Raw genomic sequence first — 22,182 nt, 5'->3', positions numbered from 1 at the left:
TGTGCCATCCTTAACCACACATCCCAGTTGCAGAACTTGCACAATGAGCCGGGTCACCGCGGGTCATTAGACTGTTTCACTTCATTAAAACCCCAAACCTCCCATTTTCGGTCAAGGAAGTGAGGTCAGAGAAGAGGAGCTGCCCCATCTGTGCGGAATGCAAACCGCAATTTTACCAGCCAGACAAAGCCACCTTGATAAAAGCTACCAAACCTTTTGAGTGCCTCAGCCTCGATTTTAGAGACCTGCTCCCGTCCAATAATAGAAATGTCTATTTCCTAAACATAATAGATGAATATTCCCATTTCCCCTTCGCAATCCCGTGTTCTGATGTATCAACAGCCACTTTTATAAAATGCCTCCAACCCATCTTCAGCATATCTGGGTATCCAAAGTACATACACACAGACAGGGGTGCTGCATTCACGAGTGCAGAAGTACAGTAGTACCTGCACGAGAGAGGGGTTGCTACCAGCTGCATTACAAGTTACAATCCCAGGGGAATGGACAAGTCGAAAGGGAAAATGCCACTCTCTGGAAAACGGTCCTCTTGACCTTAAAAGCAAAAGACCTGCCTGTTACTAGATGGCAAGAAGTGTTGCCAGAAGCCCTACACTTTATTCGTTCTTTGTTGTGTACTACCACTTCTTTTTTCTTTGGCTTGGCTTCGCGGACGAAGATTTATGGAGGGGGAAAATGTCCACGTCAGCTGCAGGCTCGTTTGTGGCTGACAAGTCCGATGCGGGACAGGCAGACACGGTTGCAGCGGCTGCAGGGGAAAATTGGTTGGTTGGGGTTGGGTGTTGGGTTTTTCCTCCTTTGTCTTTTGTCAGTGAGGTGGGCTCTGCGGACTTCTTCAAAGGAGGTCGCTGCCCGCCGAACTGTGAGGCGCCAAGATGCACGGTTTGAGGCGAGATCAGCCCACTGGGGGTGGTCAATGTGGCAGGCACCAAGAGATTTCTTTAGGCAGTCCTTGTACCTCTTCTTTGGTGCACCTCTGACATGATGGCCAGTGGAGAGCTCGCCATATAACACGATCTTGGGAAGGCGATGGTCCTCCATTCTGGAGACGTGACCTACCCAGCACAGTTGGATCTTCAGTAGCGTGGATTCGATGCTGTCGGCCTCTGCCATCTCGAGTACTTCGATGTTAGGGATGAAGTCACTCCAATGAATGTTGAGGATGGAGTGGAGACAGCGCTGATGGAAGCATTCTAGGAGCCGTAGGTGATGCCGGTAGAGGACCCATGATTCGGAGCCGAACAACTACCACTAACATGACTCCACATGACCGTATCTTTTCTTTCACAAGGAAAGCCATAACAGGCACAGTTCTGCCTAAATGGATGATGACACCGGGACCTGTTCTCCTCCGGAAGCACTGCAGACCCCACAAAGCGGACCCGCTGGTGAATCAAGTGGAGTTGAGGCACGCGAACCCTCAGAATGCCTTCGTCACATTCCCAGATGGAAGAGAAGACTCGGTGGCCACCAGGGATCTCGCGCCGGCCGGATGTGTGAACATCGCGGAGGAAACACAGATGTTTACGGATCAACAAGGCGCAGAGCAGCAGCTGTCACTAGAACAGTTGTCCATCGAGTCACCCCAGAGGACTATACCACCCACCCCGGAAATCAGGACCCTGGGTACGCCCACCCCACAAAATATCACCACCCTAGACTTGATGGCAGGACCTCATCCCATACAAGAGGATCCCCAGCCCACATGGTCACATGGCCATCTAGTACTTCCCACTCCCACACCTCCACCAAGAAAGGCCGAAAGGCAGACCGCACTCCCCACCCCTTTACCACTACCGAAGAGGTCCAGAAGGCAACGGAAGCCACAAAAAATTTTGGACTTATGAACTTACAAACAAGGGAAGGAGGACGGGGGGAATAACAATTTTTTTTAAGGGGGGTGAATGTGGTGATCTGTAATTACACCACTAGGTCACCAGGGGCATCCCGGTGACCTTGTGTATAAAGCAGTCCAGAGCTACAGTCTAGCCTTCCAGGTCTATCTTCCAGAGAGACGAGACCTCAGTGTACCTATTAGTTTATTAAAGCTGTCTTATACTCGCACCACTGGTGTGGTTATTGTCAGTACACTAGGTACTTTCAATAAAGGACCTTTCTGACTTTTATCCTTACTAGTTATCAGATAACTGGTAGGTCCTTCTATTTGTTTCCTCGTAGTGGGTCCCTGCTATCTCTATCAGTCATCAGCCACTTCAATGTCTCCATCAATTTTTGGCAAGGGTCTGTTTTGGTTAGGAGATGAGAACGTTATCGTAAAGATCCATGTTTAAAATGGAGTATCTTTTACATCATACAAGATTGATAATTGTTCTAACTTCTGTGTCAAAGTTGTCATTGAAACTGCCAAGAACTTTGGTTTATACAAACTATAAATAGCTATGCTTACTCATTATAATGGGCTATTTTCCATTATAATTCTCTGCAGTTCCATCTTATAATCATCTTTAGCAGTATGACTCTTCCCTCTTCTCTCGAGGTGCACCATCTCATTTCCTGTGTATTCGTATGTGGAGAAAACCTGTGTGGTGGGCCAGTCCTTTGTCCACATGAAACATTCCTGAGGATAAACTGTGGAAGAGGGGATAGGGAGAGCATGCTGAAGCACAAAGATAAATTGATGTAGGGTGTGGGTGGGGGGGGGGTGGGGGGAAGGAGGGAGACTTGCATAACTGATTGCGTCAAATGCTTGAGGATAATTGTGTGGCGAGATGTAATGACACCACCTGGTCACCAGGGGGCATCCCGGTGACCTTGTCTATAAAGCAGTCCAGAGCTGCAGTCTAGCCTTCCAGGTCTGTCTTGCAGAGAGACGAGACCTCAGTGTACATATTAGTTTATTAAAGCTGTCTTATACTCGCACCACTGGTGTGGTTATTGTCAGTACAGTCTGCTCCCTGGGAAGGTTCAGCCCCCTCTGGGCTCCTTGTGTGTTGACCCAAGGGGAAGTGGCCCTGACTCACCCCAGCCCAGAGCTGTCTCACCCTCCAGAGCTTTTGGTCTTGCCGACAGAATCGTGGTCCAAACGGGTCCAGAGAGGGAATCCTTGGGGAGATTCACCCGGACCGCTCACTGAACTCCAGCATAGAGTGGGGTCAGGGGGGTGGTGTGGAGAAACAGGAATTCCTCCAAAGGGGATCCTCCTGCAAGGTTCCCTGTTCTGCAAGCTACACAGGACTTGAGGAGCTGAGAGATCCCTAATCAGGTTAGTATGACTCCACTGGACCCTGACAGCTTTACAAGCAGTCCAGTTCGTCACCCCATCCGCAGTACAGCAGGAATGTCCCCTCTGCAATGTCAACTCCATCTCCCCTGACCCTGTTTGGATACGAATTACATTGGGAAGTTAACAATAAAACCCACAGATGCTGGGGTCGACCACATCTCACAAACACACCAGAGAAACCTACCAGGTCACACAGCATCCACAGGAAGTAAAGGGGAACTGACATTCTGGGCCGGGCCCTTTGTCAGGGATAAGCTGAAAGGAGTTAAACAAGAATGGCTGCTGATGCTGGGGTTCAGTGCCTCGTACAAAACGTGCCGGAGAAACCTAGCAGGTCACACAGCGTCCCGCAGGGAGGGGTGGGGGGGGGGGGTTAAAAGACAGTTGATGTTTTTGGCCTGAGGTCTTTCTCAAGAGCGATGACAGACCCCTGAATAAAAAGCTAGATGGGGTGGGGGGAGGAACACAGGCTAACAGGCAAGTTCATTGTCATCTGATTGTACAAGTACAACCCGACAAAACAGCGTTCTCCAGTCCTCGGTGCAGAACATGCAGACACACACACAGACATAACACACGTACAGACAAACAATACATATGCAGGGCACGTATTCATCTATACAAATAAATAAATAGTTTTGTGAATGTGTGAGGTTCATGAGGGGAGTTCTCTGACAGCAGAAGGAATAAAAGGGGATGGAGAGCTGGAGGAAGGGAGGCAGATGGATGGAGAGAGAGAGAGAAACACAGTGGAGGGTTCACGGGAACAGAAAAGTCAATATTGGTGCGGTCTGGATGGAGAGGGCCAAGGCAGAATGCAAGGTGTTTCCCCAATTTGGGGATGGTCTTGATTTGAGACAGGTGTGTCAGTGTGACGGAGGGGTGTGGAATTAAAATGGCCGGCCACTGGAAGGTCCTTGTTTTTGCAGCGGACAGAGCTGAGGTGGTCAGTGACGCAATCTCCACGTGCAGACAATGTAGAGCAGGACAAACTGGGAGAACCGGAGGCAGTAGATGTCCCGTGAATTGGGAAGAGTTAACCTTGGGCGCCCAGTTACACTACAGGCTAATCATGATCGAATCCTCCACTTACACTGCAATGTCATCGTAATCGTCGTCCGAATCCAACATCTTCATCCTGTGGATAGAGAGGAGCAGTGTCAGGTTTGGCCGAGCCCCATCGCTGATACCAACGCCAGCAGCGCACACACTGGCATTCATACAACCACTAATATCATGCATAATGTAACACGATCTATTGCATTTACACATGGAGACACGCATGTAATGCATACATACTTGTCCACATGCAATGCATGTCCACACGTTGGCACACACGCACATTCACATGTTCTACATACATCAGGTTCAGAATCCAGCTTATTATTATGAATGTGTGTCAGGGAAGTTGTTGTTTTGCGACAACAATTATATACCCCGCTTTACGAAACTAGAGTGTTCCTGGGAAACCTTTCGGAAGACGCAATGGCGTAAAGTGAAGACCCATTTGGAGGCTGTTTTCATAAAAATAAATACCCATTCAAATCCTTTCGGAAAAGCGAACCTGGTTTGCTTCGCAAAAGTGATTTTTATTAATTTAAGTATTTGTAAAGCGGGGTTCAAAATCGCCATAAATTATAATTCCAAAAATACAAGGTTTGAAAAAAATAGTAGAGCAAAAAAGTGAAAAAAGTTGAGGTAGAATCCACAAGTTCTGATGGCGGAGGGGAAGAAGCTGTCCTTGTGCCACTGGGTGCTCATCCTTCCCGATGGGAGCAGGAAGAAGAGGTGATGGCCTGGGTGGTCCTTGAGGATAGAGGCTGCTTTCTTGAAGCACCGCCTCGTGCAGATGTCCTTAACAGGGTGGAGATTGGTGGCCATGATGCCACTGTTTACAACCCCCTGTAGCCTGTTTGTGTCCTGTGCGTACCAGGCAGTGATGCAGCCAGTCAGAACGCTCTCCACCGTACACCTGGAGAAATTTGCAAGCGTTTTCGGTGGAGAAATTTGCAAGCGTTTTCGGTGGAGAAATTTGCAAGCGTTTTCGGTGGAGAAATTTGCAAGCGTTTTCGGTGGAGAAATTTGCAAGCGTTTTCGGTGGAGAAATTTGCAAGCGTTTTCGGTGGAGAAATTTGCAAGCGTTTTCGGTGGAGAAATTTGCAAGCGTTTTCGGTGGAGAAATTTGCAAGCGTTTTCGGTGGAGAAATTTGCAAGCGTTTTCGGTGGAGAAATTTGCAAGCGTTTTCGGTGGAGAAATTTGCAAGCGTTTTCGGTGGAGAAATTTGCAAGCGTTTTCGGTGATGTACCGAATCCCCTCAGACACCTCACAAAGTCTAGCCGCTGGCTGGCAAGGCTTCTTCATGAAGGCATCAGCATGGAGTCCCCAGGACAGATCCTCGGTGATGTTGACACCCAAGGAACTTGAAGCTCTTAGCCCTTTCCACCGCTGACCCCTTAATGAGGACTGGTTCACATTCTCCTGATTTCCCACCTCCTTACTTTTGCTAATGGTGAACACAAGGGTTTTTGGCACGACATCAACTAGTTGATCCATCTCCCTCCTGTATGCTCCCTCATTGCCGATTGTGATTCGGCCGACCACCATGGTGTCATTGGCAAATTTGGAATTGTGTCTGGCCACACAGTCGTGTCAGAATATCGGTACACACGTTTTCCATTCACACCTAAACCTATGTGGACGCACACATGCATAAACACATATTACCCACAGACACATGCACAAATTTGCCCACTCATGCAGGTCGAGATACACACAACAGTGAGGCTAACACACAAGGGAGGGACAGACCCTAGGCACAAATCTCAGCGGTCCTAACCCCCCTGAGGTAACCTTCTCACCTGTTCTGTCTCCCAGGATTGGACATGTTCTGTGAATAACCCGGAATTTGCTCCAGAGATTGATCCTAAGCAAAGAAAGTAGACTGAGTGGGGATGGGTCTGGCAGAGTGTATCTGTGGCCCAGCCCAGCACCGGAACCCAGCAGGAGGCACAGTTCCAAATTGCCCTCACGATGAGGTCACCACGCCCCATCTCAGCCCACGAGCCAAAACTGATCCATGGGGGTAAGCTGGTCTAGCAGCGCCCTCAGGAGGTAACGATACATTACTGACGTTTCGGGCCTGAGCCCTTCCTCAAGAAATAAGCAATGAACAGGAAGGCGTCAGAATAAAGACTGAAGACAGGTCGGGGGAAGAGTCCAGACCAACAAAAGGTATTAGTTGGATATGATCAGGGGAGAGGTGATAATTGATTTTGGCTCTGTGAAAGGAAACAGAGGGAAAAGGGGAGAGAGAGTACAAGCTGGGGGAAGGAGGGAGAGGGGGGTTTAACAGAAACCAGAGAAGTCTACGTCCGTGCCATCCGGTTGGAGGGGGCCCAGTAGTCAGAAGATGAGGTGTTGTTCCCCAAATTTGCGGGTGGTCTCAGTCTGGCCGTTCACGAGACCAAGGACAGACATGTTTGAAAGGGAATGGGGCGGAGAATTGAAATGGGTGGCAACTGGGAGATTCACGTTATTGCAGTGGACAGAGCCGAGCTGATCCACAATGTGATCTCCCAGTCTGTGTTGTCTCTCTGAGGTAGAGGAGACCACGACGGGAGCACCAGAGGCAGTCGACGACCGCTGCAGATTCACGTTGCTTCACTTGAAAGAACTGTTTGGGGCCCCGAATGGTGGTGAGAGAGGAGGTGTGGGTGCAAGGGGGGCAGCACCTACGGTCACAGTGATGGGTGCCAAGGGGATGATGAACAGACCAGCCAATGAGAAGTGAAGGAGTGCAAGGGGTGAGAGGTCAGGCTGCAGTTTGAGAGGATTCAGAATGAAGAGCGAGGGGACAGGGGTCAGGGGACAGGGGTCAGGGGACAGGGGTCATTTCATAGTTCATGCCAGTGATGCAAAGATCTGGAGTTTGGATGAAAGGTTTTGCCTGTTCCTCTTTCTGCAGATTCTGGCTGGACTGCTGAGTCTGCGCGGTCACTGTGGGTAACCCTCGGGGTCCAGAGCCCACCCTAGAAGTTGACAACGTGATGACAGCCATCTCTTGGGTTGGGGAGAGGGGTAGGTGTGGGGCTTAGGGCTGGCGAGCCTCACCTTGTTCGTGCGGCTCTTGTCCCGTGCTGTAAGGCCTGTTCAAATGTCGGCAAGTGGTGGCACGGGGAAGAAAGCAAGGTCTGAGTCAGCACCTCTCCAACCCCACCTCCTCCCCTCTCCAACCCACCTCCTCCCCTCTCCAACCCACCTCCTCCCTCTCCAAACCCACCTCCTCCCCTCGTCCATCTCCAACTCCACCTCCTCCCTCCAACCAACCTCCGTCCCTCTCAAGCAGAAAACCGATCCCTCCTCCCGCTTCCAACCTCACTCCTCCCTCGTCCAACCACCTTCCTCCCCTCTCCAACCCAGCCAGCCCCCTCAACCCACCTCCTCACCCTCGTCCAACCCACCTCTCCCTCTCCAACCCACCTCCTCCCCTCTCCAACTCCTCCCTCCCTCTCCAAGAAGCCCAGACTCCTAAGCCCCGCTCATCCTCCCCTCTTCCAACCCACCTCTCCACCTCCTCCCCTCTCCAACCCAACCTCCCCTCTCCACCCACCGCCTCCCCTCGACAGCCTCACCTCGAGCCCTCTCCACCCACCTCCTCCCCTCTCAACCCACCTCCTCCCCTCTTCAACACCACCTCCTCCCATCTCCACCCACCTACTCCACTCTCAACCAACCTCCTACCCTCTCCAACCCACCTCCATCCCTCTCCAACCCACCTCCTCCCGTCTCAACCCACCTCCTCCCCTCTCCACCCACCTCCTCCCCTCTCCAACCCACCTCGCTCCCTCTCCGCAACCAGCCTCCTCCAATCACCTCCCTCCTCCCCTCTCCAACCCAGCCTCCTCCCTCTTCCACCACCTCCTCCCCTTCTCCAACCCACCTCTCCCCTCTCCAACCCACCGTCCTCAACCCTCTCCAACCCACCCTCCTCCTCTCCCTCTCCAACCCACCTCCTCCCCTCTCCAACCCACCTCCTCCCCTCTCCAACCCACCTCCTCCCCTCTCCAACCCACCTCCTCCCCTCTCCAACCCACCTCCTCCCCTCTCCAACCCACCTCCTCCCCTCTCCAACCCACCTCCTCCCCTCTCCAACCCACCTCCTCCCCTCTCCAACCCACCTCCTCCCCTCTCCAACCCACCTCCTCCCCTCTCCAACCCACCTCCTCCCCTCTCCAACCCACCTCCTCCCCTCTCCAACCCACCTCCTCCCCTCTCCAACCCACCTCCTCCCCTCTCCAACCCACCTCCTCCCCTCTCCAACCCACCTCCTCCCCTCTCCAACCCACCTCCTCCCCTCTCCAACCCACCTCCTCCCCTCTCCAACCCACCTCCTCCCCTCTCCAACCCACCTCCTCCCCTCTCCAACCCACCTCCTCCCCTCTCCAACCCACCTCCTCCCCTCTCCAACCCACCTCCTCCCCTCTCCAACCCACCTCCTCCCCTCTCCAACCCACCTCCTCCCCTCTCCAACCCACCTCCTCCCCTCTCCAACCCACCTCCTCCCCTCTCCAACCCACCTCCTCCCCTCTCCAACCCACCTCCTCCCCTCTCCAACCCACCTCCTCCCCTCTCCAACCCACCTCCTCCCCTCTCCAACCCACCTCCTCCCCTCTCCAACCCACCTCCTCCCCTCTCCAACCCACCTCCTCCCCTCTCCAACCCACCTCCTCCCCTCTCCAACCCACCTCCTCCCCTCTCCAACCCACCTCCTCCCCTCTCCAACCCACCTCCTCCCCTCTCCAACCCACCTCCTCCCCTCTCCAACCCACCTCCTCCCCTCTCCAACCCACCTCCTCCCCTCTCCAACCCACCTCCTCCCCTCTCCAACCCACCTCCTCCCCTCTCCAACCCACCTCCTCCCCTCTCCAACCCACCTCCTCCCCTCTCCAACCCACCTCCTCCCCTCTCCAACCCACCTCCTCCCCTCTCCAACCCACCTCCTCCCCCTCTCCAACCCACCTCCTCCCCTCTCCAACCCACCTCCTCCCCTCTCCAACCCACCTCCTCCCCTCTCCAACCCACCTCCTCCCCTCTCCAACCCACCTCCTCCCCTCTCCAACCCACCTCCTCCCCTCTCCAACCCACCTCCTCCCCTCTCCAACCCACCTCCTCCCCTCTCCAACCCACCTCCTCCCCTCTCCAACCCACCTCCTCCCCTCTCCAACCCACCTCCTCCCCTCTCCAACCCACCTCCTCCCCTCTCCAACCCACCTCCTCCCCTCTCCAACCCACCTCCTCCCCTCTCCAACCCACCTCCTCCCCTCTCCAACCCACCTCCTCCCCTCTCCAACCCACCTCCTCCCCTCTCCAACCCACCTCCTCCCCTCTCCAACCCACCTCCTCCCCTCTCCAACCCACCTCCTCCCCTCTCCAACCCACCTCCTCCCCTCTCCAACCCACCTCCTCCCCTCTCCAACCCACCTCCTCCCCTCTCCAACCCACCTCCTCCCCTCTCCAACCCACCTCCTCCCCTCTCCAACCCACCTCCTCCCCTCTCCAACCCACCTCCTCCCCTCTCCAACCCACCTCCTCCCCTCTCCAACCCACCTCCTCCCCTCTCCAACCCACCTCCTCCCCTCTCCAACCCACCTCCTCCCCTCTCCAACCCACCTCCTCCCCTCTCCAACCCACCTCCTCCCCTCTCCAACCCACCTCCTCCCCTCTCCAACCCACCTCCTCCCCTCTCCAACCCACCTCCTCCCCTCTCCAACCCACCTCCTCCCCTCTCCAACCCACCTCCTCCCCTCTCCAACCCACCTCCTCCCCTCTCCAACCCACCTCCTCCCCTCTCCAACCCACCTCCTCCCCTCTCCAACCCACCTCCTCCCCTCTCCAACCCACCTCCTCCCCTCTCCAACCCACCTCCTCCCCTCTCCAACCCACCTCCTCCCCTCTCCAACCCACCTCCTCCCCTCTCCAACCCACCTCCTCCCCTCTCCAACCCACCTCCTCCCCTCTCCAACCCACCTCCTCCCCTCTCCAACCCACCTCCTCCCCTCTCCAACCCACCTCCTCCCCTCTCCAACCCACCTCCTCCCCTCTCCAACCCACCTCCTCCCCTCTCCAACCCACCTCCTCCCCTCTCCAACCCACCTCCTCCCCTCTCCAACCCACCTCCTCCCCTCTCCAACCCACCTCCTCCCCTCTCCAACCCACCTCCTCCCCTCTCCAACCCACCTCCTCCCCTCTCCAACCCACCTCCTCCCCTCTCCAACCCACCTCCTCCCCTCTCCAACCCACCTCCTCCCCTCTCCAACCCACCTCCTCCCCTCTCCAACCCACCTCCTCCCCTCTCCAACCCACCTCCTCCCCTCTCCAACCCACCTCCTCCCCTCTCCAACCCACCTCCTCCCCTCTCCAACCCACCTCCTCCCCTCTCCAACCCACCTCCTCCCCTCTCCAACCCACCTCCTCCCCTCTCCAACCCACCTCCTCCCCTCTCCAACCCACCTCCTCCCCTCTCCAACCCACCTCCTCCCCTCTCCAACCCACCTCCTCCCCTCTCCAACCCACCTCCTCCCCTCTCCAACCCACCTCCTCCCCTCTCCAACCCACCTCCTCCCCTCTCCAACCCACCTCCTCCCCTCTCCAACCCACCTCCTCCCCTCTCCAACCCACCTCCTCCCCTCTCCAACCCACCTCCTCCCCCCTCCAACCCACCTCCTCCCCCCTCCAACCCACCTCCCACCCATCACCCATATCCCACCTCCCCATCCTCCTCCCACCCATCACCTTTCCCCTCCCCTCCCACCACCCACTCGCGCCTCCCCCTCTCCCTTTTTCCCAAACATCACACACCCTCCCACCACACATCATCTACCTCCCACCTCCTCCAGCTATCAATTAACTCCCCCACCCAGCACCCACGTCCCCCTACTCCCATCCCCACCCAATACCCACCACCCCGGCACCCACCCATCAACCCTTCACCTTACCGCATACCATGCACCTGCTGCCCACACACCCATCATCTATCCCCCGTCCACTGGGGCAGCTCCCAGGCTGTGAGACCTGCTCCTTCTCCCCACAACCCATTGACAGGTCCCCCATCACCCCACTTCTCCTCTGACAGTTAAGGGTATAACACTCACGCATTATATCCGAGTTGGTTCTCTCTGCGTGTGAATGTCGATTGGTTGACTGAATCCTCCGTGGGACAGCAGGGGGGACCTGCAGGAAGGAAGGTCGCAGCATGAGTAACAGGGCAGGGACCCCTCTACCACATCCCATCACTCACACCCAGGGCAGGGACATGGGTTAGATATAGAGTGAAGCTCCCTCTACCACATCCCATCACACACTCCCAGTGCAGGGACACGGGTTAGATACAGAGTGAAGCCCCCTCTACACTGTCCCATCACACACTCCCAGGGCAGGGACACGGGTTAGATACAGAGTGAAGCTCCCTCTACCACATCCCATCACACACTCCCAGGACAGGGACATGGGTTAGATACAGAGTGAAGCCCCCTCTACACTGTCCCATCACACACTCCCAAGGCAGGGATATGGGTTAGATACAGAGTGAAGCTCCCTCTACCACATCCCATCACACACTCCCAGTGCAGGGACACGGGTTAGATACAGAGTGAAGCCCCCTCTACACTGTCCCATCACACACTCCCAGGGCTGGGACACGGGTTAGAGGCTTGAGACATGCGAGCTGCCTTCCATTTGTTCCCAAGTGCAGGATAAATTCGGTGGTTCAGAGTTTGTCCAGTCTGTGGAGTTCCCTTCATTGAGGTTGTAGGGCCAGAAAACACAGACAGGACTGAATGTGGAAGATTTGAAAATCCACAGGGATCACTGATGTGGAATCACACAGGACACGGGAATCCACCCAGGTTCCTGTAATGTAGCCAAATCCAGTCCATATTTACAGTGACAAATCCTGGTATAGGGACTACAGTGCTTTTGATCCTGGTGTTGGGGAACAGGATCCAATCAATCCTAGTGTAGGGGATCAATCCTGGTGTAGGGGAACAGGATCCAATCAATCCTGGTGTAGGGGATCAATCCTGGTGTAGGGGAACAGGATCCAATCAATCCTGGTGTAGGGGATCAATCCTGGTGTAGGGGAACAGGATCCAATCAATCCTGGTGTAGGGGATCAATCCTGGTGTAGGGGAACAGGATCCAATCAATCCTGGTGTAGGGGATCAATCCTGGTGTAGGGGAACAGGATCCAATCAATCCTGGTGTAGGGGAACAGGATCTAATGATCCTGGTGCAGGAGAGCAGGATCCAATCAATCCTGGTGTTGGGGAACAGGATCCATTCGAGAGAAGAGAATTGGTCTCCACGTCCAGTGAGGAGCAATGACAGTCAAGCTCGAGGGAGGGACCTGATCCTGTAACTGATGTTGGGGCGTAGAGAACTGAACCCTCCACAGCCAACAGGAAGGGGGGGATCTGAATCCTTTCATCTCCATCAAAAGAGGAGCCGCATCCCTGGAGACTACACGGAGGCCTGGCAGGAGGCGAGCAGGTTCCCCTCTTCACCCACGGTGACTACACTGAGGCCTGGCAGGAGGCGGGCAGGTTCTCTTCTCCACCCCCAGTGACTACACTGAGGCCTCGCAGGAGGCAAGCAGGTTCCCCATTCCAGCCGATGCACCCACCTCAATGTCATCATCGTTCACCTCCCGTGCGTTGGTGTGTTTCTCTGGGTTCTGTAGCTTATCGATGAGCTCATGGACCAGCATACGGCTCAGACCTGGCTGTGCCACAAACTGGTGCTGGATGGGTTGGAAGGGAAGACAAGGAGCGGGGGGAGAGGGAGAGAGAAATATTAAAATTATGAATTGAGGAAGACGGTGAGAGAGGAAGAGTCTTTAAATAAATTCATTGAATCATGGAGTTAGAGGCCATTTGGCCTGTCGTACTTCAGAAGATATAGGAGCAGGAGGCCCATCGAGTCTTATCCATCCACTCAGCCCCACACCCCATCCTTCTCCCCATAATCCTTGCTGCCCTGACTAATCAAATACCTCTCAATCTCTGCCTTAAATACACCCAATGACCTCACTTCCACAGCCGCCTGTGGCAACAAGTTCCACAGACGCACAATCCTCAGACTAAAGACATTTTTCCACATCTCGGTTTTAAACTGATGCCCTTTTATCCTGAAGTTGTGCCCCCTTGTCCTAGACTCCCCAACTGTGGGAAACCACATCTACTGCCTGATCGAGCCCTGCTGCACATTTCCAGAGTTGTTCCCTGGAGATATTTTGTTTTCTGGGAAGGATGTAATAGAGAAATGAAGGTCTTTTAAAGGAGAGATTTAAGAGAACAAAATCTTTATATACCAGTGAGGTTGAAAAGTTTGAGAGAGCCATGGTTCTCAAGGGATATTGGAAACTTGGTTTGAAAAAAAGAGGGAGTACTGCAATAAATATAAGAAACAGGGAAAAAGGAGATGTTTGGGTACTATATTGAATGTAAAAAGAATCTTAAGAAAAAAATTAGAAAAGCTAAAAGAAGGTATGAGGTGGCTATAGCAAGCAGAGTGAAAATAAATCCAAAGGGTTTCTACAAATACGTAAATAGCAAAAGGAAAGTGAGACAAAATTGGTCCAATAGAGAATCAGAAAGGACAAATGTGTGTAGAGCCAAAAGAGATGGGGGAGGTCTTGAACAATTTATTTTCCTCAGTATTTACTGAAAAGAAGGATATTGAACTGTGCAGGGTAAAGGAAGCAAAAGGGGGTAAATATGGAGACTATAGTGTTTAAGAAAGAGGTAGTACTGGAGCTTTTGAAGCATATAAAGATGGATAAGTCTCCAGGGCCTGACAGGATTTTCCTCAGGACCTTGAGAGAAGTCAGTGAGGAAATAGCAGAGGCTCTGGCAGTGATTTTTCAAGAGACGGGTATAGTGCCGGAGGATTGGCGTCTTGAGTAGCATGTGGTTCTTTTGTTTAAAAAGGGTTCAAGGAGAAAGCCTAGCAATTATCGGGCTGTAAGTTTGACATCTGTGGTAGGTAAATTAATGGAAAGCATTCTTAGATATAGTATATATAAGTATATGGAGGGACAGGGCCTGATCAGGGACACTCAATCCGGATTTGTGCGTGGAAGGTCGTGTTTGACCAATCTTGTTGAATTGTTTTTGTTTGAGGTGACTTGGACTGTTGATGAGGGGAGAGTAGTGGATGTTGTCTATATGAACTTCAGTAAGGCCCTCGATAAGGTTCCGCATGGGAGGTTAGTTAGGACGGCTAAGTCCTTGGGTATTAATTTGGAGATAGTCAAATGGATTCAACAGTGGCTGGAAGGAAGATGCCAGAGAGTAGTAGTAGATAATTGTTTGTCAGGATGGAGGCCGGTGACAAGCGGTGAACCTCAGGGTTCGGTATTGGGACCGTTGCTCTTTGTCATATATATTAATGATCTGGAGGATGGGGCGGTAAATTGGATTAGTAAATATGCAGATGAGACTAAAATAGGGGGATTGTGGATGATAAAGAGAGTTTTCAAAGATTGCAGAGGGATTTAAACTGCTTAGAGGAGTGGGCAGAGAGATGGCAGATGGAATTTAATGCTGATAAGTGTGAGGTGCTTCATTTTGGAAAGAATAATCGAAGCAAGACATATGTGGTAAATGGGAGAGCATTGAAGAATGCAGTGGAGCAGAAAGATCTAGGAATAACGGTGCATTGTTCCCTGAAGGTAGGAGCGCATGTGGATAGGGTGGTGAAGAAGGCCTTTAGTATGCTTGCCTATATAAATCAGTGCATGGAATATAGGAGTTGGGAAGTAATGATGAAACTGTACAAGGCATTGGTGAGGCCAAATTTAGAGTTCTGTGTGCAGTTCTGGTCACTGATTTATAGGAAGGACATTAACAAGATAGAGAGAGTGCAGAGAAGATTTACAAAAATATTGCCTGGGTTTCAGCATCTGGAATACAAAGAAAGATTGAGCAAATTAGGTCTTTATTCCTTGGAACGTAGAAGGCTGAGAGGGGATTTGATAGAGGTGTTTAAGATAATGAGAGGGATAGATAGAGTTGATGTGGAAAGGCTTTTCCCATTGAGAGTAGGAGAGATGGATACAAGAGGTCATGGGTTGAGAGTTGATGGGTAAAGGTTTAGGAATAACATGAGGGGGAACTTCTTTACTCAGAGAGTGGTTACTGTGTGGAATGGGCTTCCGGGAAAGGTGGTGGAGGCAGGGTCAATGTTGTCATTTAAGAAAGAGTTGGATAAGTATATGGATGGGAGGGGGATGGAGGGATATGGGCAGAGTGCTGGTAGGTGGGATTAGAGGAGGGGACTTGGATCAGTGTGGACTAGAAGGGCCAAATTGCCCTGTTTCCGTGCTGTTATGGTTATATTTGCTTCATTCTTTATCCAATTTCCTCTGAAGATTGATTGTTATCCTTGGGCCTCTGGTGCTGCAAGGGAGGGGAGTCCAGGACAAAAAATTGGACCCAGCACAAGACAAAGAACCTTCTCTGTCTCCTGACATGACATTACCCCCTCCCCTGGTTCACAGCCCTGCCCCACTGGAAACTACGTTTTGAAAGACAACAGCTGGCAGCCATTCAGACCTTCGAACTGCAGCTAACACTCCACACCATGGCTGCTCTGTCCACTTCCCCCCGCCTCCCCCACAAGCCACCGAACCGATCTATTAATACAATTGCTTCAGTTAAAATTAATGTCCAACATCAGTTGTCATTCAAGGGCAAAGGATCCAACTCTCCAGCTCTTCTGTTTTCAAACCTCCGTCCTGAAAGGTTGGTCTCTGATCTGTAATTTTGGGGGGTCCCATGTCCTCAGCTTCTCTGGGCTCATCCCGAGAAATTGCGGATTTTGAGTCTAGTAAATTGCACACACACACACACACACACACACACAACACACACACACACACACACACACACACACACACACACACACACACACACACACACACACACACACACACACACACACACACTCATGCGTGTATACATGCCTACACATGCACACACGCGCGCGCACACACATGCACACGTGCACGTACAGCCAGTCGCTGGGGTATGGCGGTTCCCTGACCACACTCACCGTCAGCATCTTGCTGGCTGCAGGCCTCTTCTTTGGATTCTTTGTCAACGTCACCTTGGCAAAGTTGTGGAACGCTGAGCTCCTGCACGGGGAAGAGCAAAGTTCACGCCTGAAGTGTCGGATGGTTGAGGTCAATGGGCTTCTGGCAAGGCCCAGAGGGGATACAAACTGACCCATTAGGTCAACCACTCCAGCTGTGCTCTAGAGCCCCACATCTCCCACTCCACAGCCTTCTAGAGGCCATCTACTCCCTGCTGACCATCTCCCACCCATTCAAATTCATCCCATTCCGTGTAAGTTCTCCTCACCCCTCCCAGTAACTCCCTAGATCTGCAATCTAGCGCAGCCAATTAACCAAGGAACCAAGGCCCAAGGGTGAAACACTCCTGGTCATAAAACTATAGAACATTACAGCAGAGAAAACAGGCCCTTCGGCCCTCCTAGACTGCACTGAACTATTATTCTGCCCAGCCCCACTGACCTGCACCCAGACCATAGCCCTCTATACCCCTCCCATCCATGTACCTGACCACATTCTTCTTAATGTTAATAGTGAGCCCACATTACAACTTCAGCTGGCAGCTTGTTCCACATCCCCACCACTCTCAGTGTGAAGAAGTTCCCCCTCATGTTCCCCCTAAACTTTTCCCCTTTCACCCGTAACCCACACCCTTTGGTTTTTATCTCACCTACCCTCAGTGTAAAAAGCCGATCTACATTTACTCTGTCTATCCCCCCCTTTAAATATCTCTATCAAATCTCCCCTCATTCTCCTACAGTCCAGGGAATAAAGTCCTAACCTGTTTAACCTTTCCCTGTAACTCAGTTCCTGAAGTCCGGGCAACATCCTAGTAAATCTTCTCTGCACTCTTTCTATCTTATTGAAGGGTTTCCTGTAATTTGGTGACCAAAACTGCACTCAATACTCCAAATATGGCCTTTTACAACTTTACCATAACATCCCAACTCTTGTATGCAATATTTTGATTTATGAAGGCCAACCCCATCCACCTGTGACACCACTTTCAGGAATTTATGTAACTGTATTCCCAGATCCCTCTGTTCTACCGCTCTTCTCATTCACCATGTACATCCTTTCTTGGTTTGCCCTTCCAAAATGCAACACCTCACACTTGTCTGCATTAAATTCCATCAGCCATTTTTCAGCCCATTTTTCCAGCTGGTCTAGATCCCTCTGCAAGTTTTGAAAACCTTCCTCACTGTCCACGATGCCTCCGATCCTGGTGTCATGTGTCACAGAGGAATTGACCAAACTCCACGCCAGATATCGCTGTGGCTGAGAGACGGAGGCATGACTACATTTCTCTGCCTTCTATTCTGCTCTCCCTCAAAGAATCACACAGGACATAAAGACACCCTTTGGCCCACCCTATCCATGCTGAGCAAAATGTCCCACCCGCCTGCGTTGGATCCATATCCCTCTAAACCCGTCCTATCCATGTATCTGTCCAAATTGCCTCAACCATCTCCTCCGGCAGCCCGTTCCATACACCCACCACTCTCTGTGTAAACATGTTACCCCTCGGGTACCTGTGAAATATCCCCCCTCCCCCACCTTAAACCTGTGTCCTCTGGTTACCGATTTCGCCCCCTATGGGCAAATAACTCTCTGCATTCACCCGATCTGTCCCTCTCATGATTTTCTCCACCACTCTGAGATCACCCCTCATTCTCCTGCTCTCCAAGGAATAAAACCCCCACCTGCTCCACCTCTCCCTGTACCTCAGGTCTCCCGAGTCCTGGCAACATCCTTGTCAACCTTCTCTGCTCCCTCTCCCACCCGACGGCATCCGAACTGTGAACTTACGGGGAAACATGCCAACTCCACCCAGAGAGCAGCGGAGGCATGGATCGACCTGCCCCTGAAGCTGTGAATACTGGGACGTATGATCTAGATGAAGGTTTTACTCTGTGAGACCATGCATGGCATTCAGCTTACCACTTTCCCTTGTCCTTTAACTTTGGAGGTTGATAACCGCTTTTGGACATTAGAAAGAGAACCCTAAGGGAATAAAACACGAAGAATATTATTCAGGATCTCATCGGGGCGAGTGACAGAGGAAACCTGCTCGAAGGAAAGAGAGGGAAACAAGTTTATTATTATCTGACTTCATAAATACAGTAAAACCCTCATTATTTGAAAATCAAGCTACCGGCAAAAATATTGCTGAAAATAAATGTGGAAGTTTGGCGCATCTTGCAGTTACTTCACCGATCACACAGGACGCAATCTTAACCAACCGGAAAATTCACTTATCTAGCATCTTCCAACCACCATAGGTACCAGATACCAGGGGCTTTCACATACACATACAGATATTATTTAAAATAAACATAACTCAGTTCCTGAAGTCAGAGCAACATTCTAGTAAATCTTTTCTGCACTCTTTCTATCTTATTGGTCTCTTTTCTGTAGGTCGGTGACCAAAATTGCACACAATCCTCCAAATTTGGCCTCATCAATGTCTCATACAACTTTACCATCACATCCCAGCTCCTGGACTCAGTAGTTTGATATACAAAATGTGCCAAAATGTTGTGTGTGTGACAGTAAACTAATTCTCAGTCTTTGTGGGGAATAGTTCCCCATTCCCCAGGGTAGGAGAGTCCAGTTTTGAAGGTCATAGATTTAAAGTGAGTGCAAACATTTAAAAGGGAGCAACTTTCTCACAGAGAGTGAGATTGAGCATTGAACAAGATGCCAGAGGAACTAGAAAGTTTCAATCTCAATATGCTTTTTTTGGGGTAAAAAACCAACAACGGACACAAAACTTCCCTATTTCTAAATTCAAATGCTTTTGCAATAAAACCCCATTTGTCTTCTTACCTTCTCGCTCCACCTGGCACTAAGGTGGTCATTTTCAACTTACCAAAACATGCAGGGTTGGTATCAGAAACTCTCTCAGCTGGTGGGGATGGGGGCATGGACCAGCGGGCACCCGCTCCAGGAAGGCTCAGGGATCAGTGGGCACCCACCTCAGGCACCCATTGGCAGCAGCGGGCATGCACCCAGGGTTCAAAGGTTGGGTTGCGGGTTACAGCTCTGGTCACACACTGTGCTGTGGACACCGGCTCCGGGCGAACACCGGATGATGGATGCAGGACACGGTACCTCCTTTACCCGCTCACCGCCGCCAGTCAGCACCTCCCCTCCTCCCTTGTGAATGGTCACAATCCCTCCTTGTCCCACCCTGCTGTCGATCAAGACACGTCACGCGGCAGGCTTGTGTACCGGTTCCGTTGCGTCTCACGGCATGGTGGGCCTACAGATGCATATCCACCCGTTACTAAGGGGGGGGGGGGGCTTGAATGGGGAAACAGCGATGACACAAGAAAAAACATGGCCACAATCAGCCTATGGACCCCAGGGTGCCACATAGGTCAGTGCCCTTTCTGCTTCATAATTTGTCCTCCATTTGGGGGTGTAGGGAGGATAAAGGTGGCCTCAAGGTCGCTCTAGACAGAGGGCTCAAAAGGTGGACGGTCTGGCCTAAAACCAGATGCTGGCCACCCCACCTGCCCCACTAACTTCTTGTGAGCCAGGCACTCCATCACTCAGATCTCCCTGAGCTGTGAGATCAACCAATAACGGTCATCCATCTCAACAGCCAAGTAACCGCACACCACAATTGCCAACAATGGTTATGACTAACGTAGAACATAGAAATCTACAGCTGAGTACAGGCCCTGAGCCCCACACTGTTGAGCTGACCTAACTTGTAACAACTGCTTCGAATTTCCCCACTGCATCACCTTGCATTCTGCTCAGTTCCACGGGCCTATCTAATCGTCTCTTCAAATACCTTATCGTACCTCTCTCCACCACCGTGGCTAGCAGCCCTGTTGTGTGTGGAAGAAACTTGGCCTTCCTGTCTGTCTGGAATGTGTGTATTGTGGGTGGTCATATGTCTGCTCTGTCTGAAACTTATTTGGAACTCACATCACCTGTCAATCAAGGTTGGACTCTGGCCATCCATCAGTGCACACCGTGCCAGTGGCTAATTTAAATCATACATGCTCATTATCGGCTAGAAGCACAGATTATCACTGTATATAACACCAACGCATAGCACATTCTTGCTCTCTGCCTTGTGATCCAAGTCCCGGACATCGCTCCATGCCAGGTCGCTACTGTGGACATGCTGGAAGTGTCGTGGGTAAGGTGTGCACTACACTGAAGCTGAGCTGTAGTATTGTGTTAGATCAATACTTGCAGAGAGTCTCACCTCCGTTGATCTGTAAACAGGGCGTATGTCAGAGTCCCTGTTTGTAGTGTGTGAGTATGTCAAGTATAGGTTCACTTTTGTTGGAGTTCAACTTAGGTCTGAGGTGAATGTCTATATTGTTGCTTAAGTGAAATTGTATCGAGTTCCATTTAACATTCTCCCCTATTTGTCTCTCGTGTGTAAATTAAAGGTACATGTGATTGTAACACTTGTGTCCAGACTCTTGTGAACCCACCAAACCCGAAACTCTTCCCAACATGACAAGTGCATTCCATGCCCCCACCGCTCTCTGTGTGAAGAACTTACACTCCACCCCCCCCCCCCCCGGACTTACTCCCAACCACCTCAAATCTATGCCCCCTAATGTTTGCTATTTCAGCCCCAGGGGAAAAGCCTCTGGCCGTCCACACAATCAATGCCTCTCGTCATCTTGTCCACCTCCATCAGGTCACCCTCTCATCCTCCGCTACTCCAAGGAGAAAAGACCAAGTTCACTCATCCTCTCCTGGTGAAGCCTGTTCTCCAATCCAGGCAGCATCCCTCTGCTCCCTCAACACCATCCACATCCTTCCTGAAGGGAGGTGGCCAGAAATGAACAAAATATTCCAAGCGGGGTCTAACCAAGGTCTTGTATATACCTCACGGCTCTTCAACTCGATCCCACAGTTAATGAAGGTCAACAAACCATAACCACAGGATATAGACGCCATGTAGAGTCAGGCAGAAAAGTGACAGATGGAGTTCAATCTGGATAAGTGTGAGGTGACAGGCTTTGGAAGGTCAAACCCTGAAGGTGGGATACATACTCATGTAAATGTCCACGCCCTAGTTTTGACCAAAAAAATCTGGAATTTTCCATATATCTCGTGTAAAAGTTGCCCCCTAGTCTCTCACCTCAGTTGCCCACAGACTGAAGCTCCCAACACCTCAGTCACGAACTCTCACCCCCTGCCCCAGCTCCCCACGGACTGAAGCTCCTGACGGCTCCGTGGTAGGACGTGTGTTTTGATGCACAGACTCTGTGTTATTACTTGAATTCATTATGTTTGTTGAAATGATTTGGACTTCTGTTACTGAGACGGTATTTTGGATTCTAGTGTGAATTTCAGCCCTTCAAAAGTAACATCCGTGTGTGACTTTTATACGGGTATATATGGGAGTTAACAGTGTGAAAGAACAGAGGGACTTTGGGGTTCCAATCCAAGGTTACCACACAGGTTGATGGGGTAGTTAAGAATGGTGACGGTACTCTGGGCTTCATTCATCAGGGGATTAAGTTCAGGACCCATGAGGTGATGTTGCAGCTCGAGTGAGAGCATGGTGTTCAGTTCTGGTCGCCTCATTACGGGAAAGATGGAGACGCTGTGGAGAGAGTGCAGGGGAGATTCACCAGGACGTTCCCTGGATTGGAGAACGTGTCTTACGAGGCAAGGTTAGCAGAGCTGGGACTTTTCTCTTTGGAGCAATGAGGAATGAGAAGAGGTCAACAAGATTCTGAGAAGCAGAGATAGGGTGGATGGCCAGCACCTTTTCCTTTGGGGTGACATTTGTGTAAGGTG

General features: G+C 51.6%; 1 protein-coding gene and 1 long non-coding RNA gene across 2 annotated transcripts in view; both read right to left on the bottom strand.

The window, feature by feature from the left end:
• Positions 1 to 2,434: 2,434 nt before the first annotated feature.
• Positions 2,435 to 6,191, bottom strand: LOC138748182 (uncharacterized). Its single transcript, XR_011347855.1, has 3 exons — positions 6,125 to 6,191; positions 4,359 to 4,403; positions 2,435 to 2,610 (listed from the first exon to the last, which is right to left on the bottom strand). It is a non-coding gene; the product is annotated as an uncharacterized lncRNA (long non-coding RNA).
• Positions 6,192 to 7,140: 949 nt separating this feature from the next.
• The window catches only part of LOC138748105 (mitogen-activated protein kinase kinase kinase kinase 5-like), a 70,902-nt gene continuing 55,860 nt past the window's right edge, over positions 7,141 to 22,182 (bottom strand). Inside the window, exons 10-14 of the mRNA XM_069907793.1 lie at positions 18,337 to 18,399; positions 16,377 to 16,458; positions 12,946 to 13,062; positions 11,261 to 11,495; positions 7,141 to 7,325 (exon numbers count right to left, since the gene is read on the bottom strand). Coding sequence (XP_069763894.1) covers positions 7,141 to 7,325; positions 11,261 to 11,495; positions 12,946 to 13,062; positions 16,377 to 16,458; positions 18,337 to 18,399 — 682 coding nt within the window. The remainder of the gene's footprint in view (positions 7,326 to 11,260; positions 11,496 to 12,945; positions 13,063 to 16,376; positions 16,459 to 18,336; positions 18,400 to 22,182) is intronic.

This window comes from Narcine bancroftii, chromosome 13 (genome assembly GCF_036971445.1).
Source record: "Narcine bancroftii isolate sNarBan1 chromosome 13, sNarBan1.hap1, whole genome shotgun sequence".
Classification (NCBI taxonomy): Eukaryota; Metazoa; Chordata; class Chondrichthyes; order Torpediniformes; family Narcinidae; genus Narcine; species Narcine bancroftii.
Note: the sequence above shows the minus strand (reverse complement) of the source record. Positions and strands in the feature narration are given on the sequence as shown.